The following is a 9,464-nucleotide window of genomic DNA, read 5'->3' as shown; positions in this document are numbered from 1 at the left end:
CCAGGAGGAGTAGCAGCCAGGAATTTCTCACTGTCAGGAAGTGCTGCTTCCCCGGAGTGCAAAAATCCCAGACAGGCTTGAGCTTGGGATCTCAGTTCTGGCCAGTGGCAGCTGTGTGACGTTGGGAAAAGGGGCTTCCCATCTCTGAACCTCACGGTCTGGAAGATTAACTCCTACCATCCCTGTGGGAGATCTGGATTGAGTTCTTGGTTCCTGGCTTCTGCCCCAGCCCGCCCCCAGCAGTTGTAGGCATTTAGGGGAATGAACCAACAAATGGAAGAGATTTTTAAATGAATGAAGTTTTAAAAGCAGTCCTACTGTGTGCTATTGTTGTAAGGACTAGCCTGTGAAACATCTCTCACAGGGGACGGCGCTGTTGGGGTGACTTCTGAGCTGCTCCCCAACGCACACATACAGGGTCGCTGTGTCAGACTGGGAACCCCCTGCCGGGAGAGGCTGTTCCTCTTTCCTTCCACACACCCCAGGGTGCTGGAGCACCTACTCCCAACTTCCTAGGCTGCCACCCAGCCCTCCTTATAGTCCCTACCTTTGATGATTCTCGGCTGCATAACTTGTTCCAAGAAAGCTGTGGGATGCTGGTTCCCATTTCCTGGTGCAATCCCAGAGCAGGGGTCGGCCTGGCAAGCCGGAGGGAGGGGTAGCAGGCACACCCAGGAAGACTTTGAATGGAAGGAGGGATTTATGCTGAGCTTCAGGGGATGAGTGAGATCAGAAAGGACCAAAAAGACAGGCAGGTGGTGCTTGCTCAGGGCCCCGGGGGAGAGAGAAGACACATCAGATTCCAGTAAGAAGCTGTCCTGAGACGGGGCAAGGCAGCCTTGGAGAGTGGAAGCTCCCAAACCCTCGCAGAGTTCAAGCAAGAAGAGGGATCCCAGCGTTGATGGGTATGGTCGGGCCGATGTTTTGAAAGGCAGAGTTAGAGAGAGAGAGCAAAGACACGGAGAAGGCTCTTCCATCAGAAGCCAGGAGCTTCCTCCATACTCCCAACATGGGTGCAAGGGCTCAAGCAGTTGGACCAACCTCTACTGCTTTCCCAGATGCATTACTGGGGAGTTGGATCAAAAGTGAAGCAGCTGGGAGTGGAATTAGTGCCCATGCAGAATCCCAGCACTGCAGGCAACTGCTTCACTCACTATACCACAACACATATACACACACACCTGCTCGTTCACTGACGCAACGCCCAAAACAGCTGGGGCTGGGCCAGGCCAAAGCCAGGAACCAGGAGCTCCAGCTGAGTCTCCTAGAAGGGTGGCAGAGAGAGGTCCAGGCACCTGAGCCTTCATCCGCTATCTCCAGGTGCATTTGCAGGGAGCTGACCCTGGGGATCAGAAACAGTGTAACCAGGCCTGGAACAGGCATTCTAATGTGGGTTTGGGATGTCCTGAGCTTTGGCTTAGCCAGCACCAGCCCTGGGAGTCTTTTCATGTCTTTCCTACTGTGCTCTGTGGTTAGGACTTAGGGAAGGTGGTATGGATGGGGGTCCCAAAGGCTCATGCTGGTCCAAGAGGCTATGCCTCGGTTACTGCTCCAGTGGTGCCTCCACCCTCCTGGATGCTCTCAGGTCCCTGAGAATAGCCTGTGCCAAGCTCTGCAGCCTAGGGTAGCTGTGGAGGGGGTGAGAAGAAAGCTTTGGCTGCCACGGGATCGAACAACTGAGTCCTACATGTTCCAGCCTCTCTTGCAGTTTGGCATGACCTTGTGGCTATATTAGTATATGGTCTCCGTGTGGCCTCCCCTGGTCTCTTCCTCCTTCCCTTATTCTAGGCTGAGATGCAGTGGTGATGGCAGGTACTGCAGCGGCTATCTTGGACCTGAGTGGACAAAAATTCTATTTTGAAGTTGACAAACTAATGAACTCAAAGTAACTGGAATCCCTGACACAAGGGGTTGCTATTTTAATCTCCAAGATTAGTTGCGTAAGAAAATAACTTTCTATATCAGTCCACATAACCACGGAACTTCCACCATGTTCTTCTAGAACCCTGGTTCCAACACTGATGACGCTGTGTAGGAATCTTTCTCCCACAGCCCTGTCCTGGCAGTCCCCTTGACATGGGCACCTCCTCCCCATGGAGGAGGCTGTGGACAATGGGACTTCCTGAATACAAATCTGGAATAGCCTGGGACACAGTCCCATCATGTGCCCAATCTTGTTTTTCTCCACTTTGTATCTAGATGGCATCAACTAACAATAAAAGAGGATTTTATGTGAACACATCATTGATAAGTACAGGCAGGAGTGCCCAGTGGTGTGGCCTAGTGGCTAAAGTCCTCACCTTGAACGCGCCAGGATCCCATATGGGCACTGGCAGCCCCACTTCCCATCCAGCTCCCTGCTTGTGGCCTGCAAAAGCAGTTGAGGATGGCCCAAAGCTTTGGGACCTTGCACCCACATGGGAGACCTGGAAGAAGTTCCTGGTTCCTGGCTTCGGATTGGCACAGCACCGGCCGTTGCGCTCACTTGGGAGTGAATCATCAGACAGAAGATCTTCCTCTCTATCTCTCCTCCTCTGTATATCTGACTTTGTAATAAAAATAAATAAATCTTAAAAAAAAAAAAAGAACAGGCAGGGGTCAATGGTAAATGGGATACTTGATGGTTACCATGGTAATCAGAGGAAGGTGGAGTTCACCTCCAACCAAACCCTGAACCCAACGGAATTCTGGTGGGTCCCTCAGGCTGTGAAGCCACCATCACACCAATGAGGGGCACAAACCCATATTCCCCCATGAAATAAGGGCCAAGACGACCCCCATTTCAACTTCCGTGCCAAGGGGAGTTTAAAAGGCCCCTGCACATCTCTTCCAGCCTCTTCATATTTTGTAACCCTCTCTTTCACGTCTGTCTGCTGCACAGGGAAGGGAAGCCCATGATCATGGTTGCCTGAAATAAAGGCCAGCTAAGTCCTTTCTATATATTCAGCTGAGTTATTCTTTCCCTGCTGGTCGGCGAATCTAACAATACTCACATCCCACAAGGAACGCCCAGCTCCATCCCACCTCCTCTGCTTCCGCCCCACCTTCCCGCCAGTACACACTCAGGGAGGCAGCAGGCTCTGGCTCCCTGCTTTGTTCTTGCTTTCTGGTTTTGGCCTGGCCCAGCCAGGGAGAGAAAAATCTCTCCTCCTCACTCTAATTCATGAAAACAAATAAATAAATAAATAAAACCCATTAGGTGCGAACTGGGAAGTAGCGTGCTTCAAGGATAAACTACAAGGAAAACTTTCCCCCATTGCATGGGGACACAGAAACACGTGTACCAACCGCAGATCCACTGCCTTCCACTTCAACAGCCTGCCTGAGTGCCAGTTTGAGCCCCGGCTGCTCTATTTCCCATCCAGCTCCCTGCTAATGCACCTGGGAAGGCAGAGGAAGACAACCCAAGTGCTTGGACCCCTGTGCAGGTGGGAGATGCTGAGGGAATTCCAGGTTCCTGGTTTTGGACTGGCCCAGGCCCAGCCATTTGTGTGCATTTGGGAGAAGTGAACTAGCAAATGCAAGATCTGTGGGGTATGTGTGTGTGTGTGTGTATCTTCCCTATGTCTCTGTAACTCTGCCTTTCAAATAAATAAAATCAATCTTAAAAAAAGAAAGAAAAGAGAGGGGGGAAAAAAAGCCAAAGGCCCACTCATAGCACAGGGCAAGACAAAAGCAGGCACAGTCCCCGGCCCAGATACACACATGAAACATTCGTGAGCTGGGGAATCACACACGTACCTGTGGTGGACCCACACACACACATGCAAGCACACACATGCACAAGTGGTAGAAACACGCTTGCTGCCTCTCGCAAAAGCAGACACACGCAGCAGGTGCAGCACACACAGCCAGAAGGGACACACGCTGCAGGCTGCAGCTGCTGGGCTGTTTATTGTCACTTCCTCTCCCCACCTCCCCGCACCCTTCCACCGGCCCCACCCGGCCCCAGGGGCAGAGGTGCTTCTTGCGGTGACTTTCCCAACTCCACCTCTGGGTCCCCATTTTGCTTGCTCCTTGGCCTCTCAGTCCCCAGGCAGGTGGGTGGGTTGGGATGGGGACGTGCAGTCTCTCCACCAAGTCCTGGATCGTCTGCTGGGTCCTGTCTCTAGCGTGGTGCGGTGTCCGTGGTCTGGCCTCATCTGGGAACGAGCAAGGGATGAAAGGGGACGCGTTCCAGTTCTTCCTCTGTTCACTTGCTCAGGGACCCTGAAGAAGGGCCTGACCCTCCCTGGCCTCAGCTGCCCTCTTTGTAACACAAATTTGCCTCCGGTTCAAAAGGTCTGCTTTCCCCTTTTGCACTTGTCCCTGGGAAACTCGTTCTAGGTGAGACCACAGCTTTCTGATCCTCTTCCCCACCCAACTATGCACACTCAGGAGTGTCCTTTGAGACCCAGGCACCTCCCAGAGTTCCCTGGGCCTCCTGGTCCCTTACCTCCAGCTCAACGCTGGGCCTTTTTTCTTTCTGAGTTCTGGAACTTGATCACCAGCTTCCTCTCGTGCCCCCCAGGGCTGGTGCGGTTGGTGTTGACAGCGGCTTCTCTCTTGCTACGACCTTTCCGACTCTTGCCTCCTGGTGACCAAGGGAGCCGTCAGGTGGGGGACAGGGCGTGAAGCAAGGTTTCCAAAGAGAGGCAGGTGTGGGATTGCATGGGCACAAGGAGCAGGGAGACTCCGGGGTAGACCCCTCCCCAAGCAGCTCCCTGGGAACTCAATATCCTAGATAAGAGGGGACCCTTCGTACCCTCCCCTACCACCCCACTACTACTTTCCCGCCCTCATCAAGGATACCAGGTCCAGGGTCACATTCAGTGGACGAGGGAGCTGGAGGGAGTGGCCCGAGGGGGTCAAGGTTGGCCAGAGAAGGGTGAGAGGAAGGCAGGGGGTCTCAGGTGGAGAAGGGGAAGGGCTAGGCCTTACCCAGGCAGGGATGGGCCAGACTGTAGAGGTCATACTGATCAAGACTGTCATCTTCACTCTCCGGATGGGAGACCTGCCGGGAAGGGCTGGCTGCGGGCAGCAAGGTGGAGTGCATGTCTGTTCTGGGCACAGTCTCTCTTCTTTGTTGGTGTCCGGTGGCCGGAACTGGCATCTCTCCTCTCCCAGTTCCTGGGCTCTGCTTATAAGCCTGAGCAAACCCTCCCACCCCTTCCCCTCCCCTCCAGACCACAGCCTGCCTGGCCCCAGCCCTGCAGGCATGGCTGATGCAATCTGGCCCCTTCCCAGCACCCAACCCAGTCAACAGTAGTCACAAGCCAGGGAAGCAGCAAGCCAGGAGGGTAAGACAGCCCAGCCTGGTCCCACGAGTTCCAGTTTCCCCCCCACAACCCCTCCCCCAACCCCACCCCTTCTGCCCTCACCCATTTGTTTTCCACAGAGAAGATTCCAACTCCACTCCCAACACCCACGGCCTGAGGGGTGCAGGTCTGAGTGTGAACAGTCCTTAGGGGCTTGTCCTTCCAGGGGCACTCCTTTCTGTCTGCCTGCCCTTCCTGTGCCACGTACCCCTCCTGGCATGGGATTGCATCTCCAAATGACACCTCCCCCCTCTGCCACACACACACAAAACCCCAATTCTGCTTCCATTTTTGGATCTAGTAGTCCAGCTCCCTGTACTTGACTGAATTGTGCACTTTTAAAAAAAGATTTACTTTATTTTTATTGCAAAGTCAGATACGCAGAGAGGAGGAGAGACAGAGAGGAATATCTTCTGTCTGATGATTCACTCCCTAAGCGACCACAACAGTTGGAGCTGAGCCAATCCCAAGCCAGGAGCCTGGAACTTTTTCCTGGTCTCCCACGAGGGTGCAGGGTCCCAAGGCTTTGGGCTGAACTCACCTATTTTGCCAGACCACAAGCAGGGAGCTGGATGGGAAGCAGGGCTGCTGGGATTAGAACTGGTACTCATATGGGAATCCGGCATGTGCCAGGTAAAGACTTTAGCTGCTAGGCTTCTGCACCTGATCCTGAACTGTGGATTTTATTTGCTTCAGAGACAAAGCGCTGTCCCACCTGCTGGGTCACTCCTCACCCTGACTGTAATAATAGGGCTGGGGTGAGGCCCATGTCAGAAGCTGGGATCTCCATCCTGGTCTCCCAGGTGGCTGGCAGCAGCCCAGACGCTTGCATGGTCATGGCTGCCTCCCAGGTACCCACTAGCAGGGAGGTGGGATCAGGAACAGAACCAGAACTTGAACCTAGTCAAGTATGAGGTATAGGCAAGCCAGGCTTTTTTCTTGTTTTTGAGACAGAATATGAGAGAAAAGGGGAGAAAGAGAATCTTCCATCCAGTGGTTTAGTTCCTACATGGCCTCGGTGGCCAAAGCCAGGAGCCAGGAGACTGTCCAGGCGTCCCACATGGGTGTCAGGGTCCCAGGGACTTGGGTTATCTTCTGCCACCTCCCAGTTCACACCAAGAGGAAGCTGGATCAGAGGAAGGGCAGCGGATATGGGAACTGGCCTCTGATATGTGGACACTGGCCTGGCAAGCAACAATTCACACGCAATATCACAATACCAGCCCCCACCCCCGGTAAGCAGGAGACATGGCAGGAGCTGCACGTTAATAATATGTTACCTGAGTCCGGTGCTGTAGCAGCTAAAGTCCTCGCCAAGCACGCACCAGGATCCCACATGGGCACTGGTTCATGTCCTGGCGACCCTACTTCCCATCCAGCTCCCTGCTTGTGGCTTGGGAAGGCAGACGAGAATGGACCAAAACCTTGGGACCCTGTACCCACGTGGGAGACCCGAAAGAGGCTCTGGGCTCCTGGCTTTTAGATCAGCTCAGCTCCAGCTGTTGCGGCCACTTGGGGAATGAAGCATCGGCTTGAACATCTTCCTTTCTGTCTCTCCTGCTCTCTGTATATCTGACTTTTATATACTGCTACTACTAGTAATAATAGTTTCCAAAACTACGTGCCTGCCGAGGAGGATGCAATGAGATGAGCAGGGATTCATTCCCACATCTGTGAAGCAGCTGCTTGTAAGGGTGAACTTGGAGTTGGAATGAGACGCACTTGGCTACGGAATTTTTCGCTCTCGCCTGAGGGTTGGAGCAGTGTGAGTCATGCTGGCATAGGGAGGCACAGCGGGCGCTGCCCGGGCATGTTCGGCATGTTCTTATCAGGGCAAGGAAGTTCGGCAGACAAAGCATTTTATAATTTGTTGTTTTTAACTCTGATTTCCTCCCCCTCAACCCCCCCAACCAGGTGTTCCCTGCTCACTTGCCGTGAACCGTTTCCCAAGTGGTGTGTCCCGAGCCCTGGAATAGTGCACACTCAACCTTTGTTTTTGTTTTAATTTAAAAAAAAAACATATTTCATTTGATTTATTTGAAAGGCAGAATTATAGAGATGGAAGCCAGGAGGGGAGAGAGATTTGTCCATCCACTAGGCACTGTTTCACTTCTCAAGTGGCCACACACAGGGCCAAGGTTGGGCAGACCAAAGTCAGGAGCGTCTTCCAGGTCTCCCATGTTGGGAACAGGCTCCCAAGGACTTAGGCCATTCTCTGCTGCCTCTGAATCAGAAATGGAGTAGCTGGGACATGAACTGGTACCCATATGGGATCCTGGTGCTTGTAAAGGGAGGATTAGTCAATTGAGCCATCACACCCCCAAACTTGTTATAATATTTTAAAAGTGTATTTGAGGGCCCAGCTCAATTGCATAGTGGCTAAAGTCCTCGCCTTGAACGCTCCAGGATCCCATATGGGCACCAGTTCTAATCCCGGCAGCTCCACTTCCCATCCAGCTCCCTGCTTGTGGCCTGGGAAAGCAGTCGAGGACGGCCCAAAGCTTTAGGACCCTGCACCTGTATGGGAGACCTGGAAGAAGCTCTTGGCTCCTGGCTTCGAATTGGCTCAGCCCCAGCCATTGTGGCCACTTGGGAAATGAATCAACAGAGGGAAGATCTTCCTCTCTGTCTCTCCTCCTCTCTGTATATCTGACTTTTCAATTAAAATAAAATAGATTTTTTTTTTAAGTGTATTTGAGTGAACAGGGTCATGGTACAGTGGGTTAAGCCACCATTTGTGATGCCAGCATCCATCCCACAGCAGATCCCTGGTTTGATCCCTGACAGCTCTGCTTCCCATCCAATTTGATGCTGATGGCCTGAAGAAACAGCAAAAATATATCCCAAGTACACGGCCCCTGTACCTACCTGGATGACCCGAGTGGAAGTCTAGGCTGCAAGTTCTAGCCTGCTGCAGTCCAGGCTGTTCCGGCCATTTGCAGAGTAAACCAGTGCATGGAAGATCTCTGGGTTTGTGTCTCTTCCTCTCTTTTTGTCACTCTGCCTTCTGTGAAAACGAACCTACAAATCTTTAAAAACCAACAAAAAGGGAGACAGATAGATGGGAGATGAGTCTTCTGTATGGTGGTTCACTCCCTAAATGCCCACGACAGTTGGCACTGAGCCTAACTTAAGCCAAGAACCAGAGACTCAGTCTGGGTCTTTGGTATGAGTGGCAATGACCCAAGTACGTGAGCCATCATCTGCTACTTCCCCAGTGGCAGGGAGCTTGGACGGGAGGCAAACAGGGCCTCAAACCCAGGCACTTCCACATGGGATGCAAGTGTCCCAGGCAGTGCCTCCAATAGCTGCACTAAACACCCAACCCTTGTCATGTCCGACAAGGAGCTGCACCTGAGCTTATAATGCCACTCCCTCCCTCTTGCCTAAGTCAGAAGTACAGTTAGCTGTTGGTTTGCAGGTTAGGGTATTTGTGATTTCTATGACACCTGAGAAATGAAAGGGAAGACAGAAGGATGCTTGAATCAAAGCAGAGGTGAGAGACCAGCTTGGAGCAGCACTGTGGCACCAGCCGGTGAAGCCACAATCCATGTTAGAGAATGAATTTCAGGCTTGGCTGCTCTGCTTTCTACCCCGCTTCCTGCTAATGTGTTGGTGATGGAAGCTGACAAGATGGCTCAAGTGCCCCTCCCTGCCACTCACAAGGGAGGTTGGAGGATGAAGTTCCTGGTTCTTGGCTACAGTCTGGCCTGGCCCTGGCTGTTGCAGCCATTTGGGGAGTGAACTAATAGATGGAAGACTTCCCTCTTCCTCTGTCATTCTGCCCTTCATATCAATCAATCAGTCAATCAATCAATCAATTTTGAAAATAGCAAGTCAAATGATAAAAGACAACCCTAAAACCAGAAAATATGGTGTTCTTGGAAGGGGTGGGCTGTACCATTAAATGTCCACTAGTCTGTCCCTCCATTTTCTCATGGGTCCACTTTGCATGGTTTTAGTTACCTGTGGTCAACCGGGGACCAAAAATATTAAATGAAAAATTCCAGACATCAGAAATTGCCTCCATACCTAATGGTGTGTCATCCTGAGGAGCAGGCTGAAATCTCATGCTGCCCTGTGCCAGCCCCCTCCTCCTCTCCCTGAGAAGTGAGCCACCCTTCAGTCCAGACACCCACCCTTCCCGGGCTCACCACCTGTCAATCA

General features: G+C 52.4%; 1 protein-coding gene across 1 annotated transcript; it reads right to left on the bottom strand.

Moving 5' to 3' along the window:
* Positions 1 to 3,889: 3,889 nt before the first annotated feature.
* On the bottom strand, positions 3,890 to 5,038 carry NUPR1 (nuclear protein 1, transcriptional regulator). Its single transcript, XM_040973881.1, has 3 exons — positions 4,921 to 5,038; positions 4,436 to 4,573; positions 3,890 to 4,142 (listed from the first exon to the last, which is right to left on the bottom strand). The coding sequence occupies exons 1-2, from the start codon at positions 5,033 to 5,035 to the stop codon at positions 4,443 to 4,445; spliced, it is 246 nt and encodes an 81-aa protein (XP_040829815.1). The 5' UTR covers positions 5,036 to 5,038; the 3' UTR covers positions 3,890 to 4,142; positions 4,436 to 4,442.
* Positions 5,039 to 9,464: the final 4,426 nt, after the last annotated feature.

Source organism: Ochotona curzoniae, unplaced genomic scaffold, assembly GCF_017591425.1.
Source record: "Ochotona curzoniae isolate NIBS_2020 unplaced genomic scaffold, NIBS_Ocur_1.0 contig_2321, whole genome shotgun sequence".
In the NCBI taxonomy this organism is placed as follows: domain Eukaryota; kingdom Metazoa; phylum Chordata; class Mammalia; order Lagomorpha; family Ochotonidae; genus Ochotona; species Ochotona curzoniae.
The sequence above is the reverse complement of the archived record's forward strand: the minus strand, read 5'-3'. Positions and strand labels throughout refer to the sequence as shown.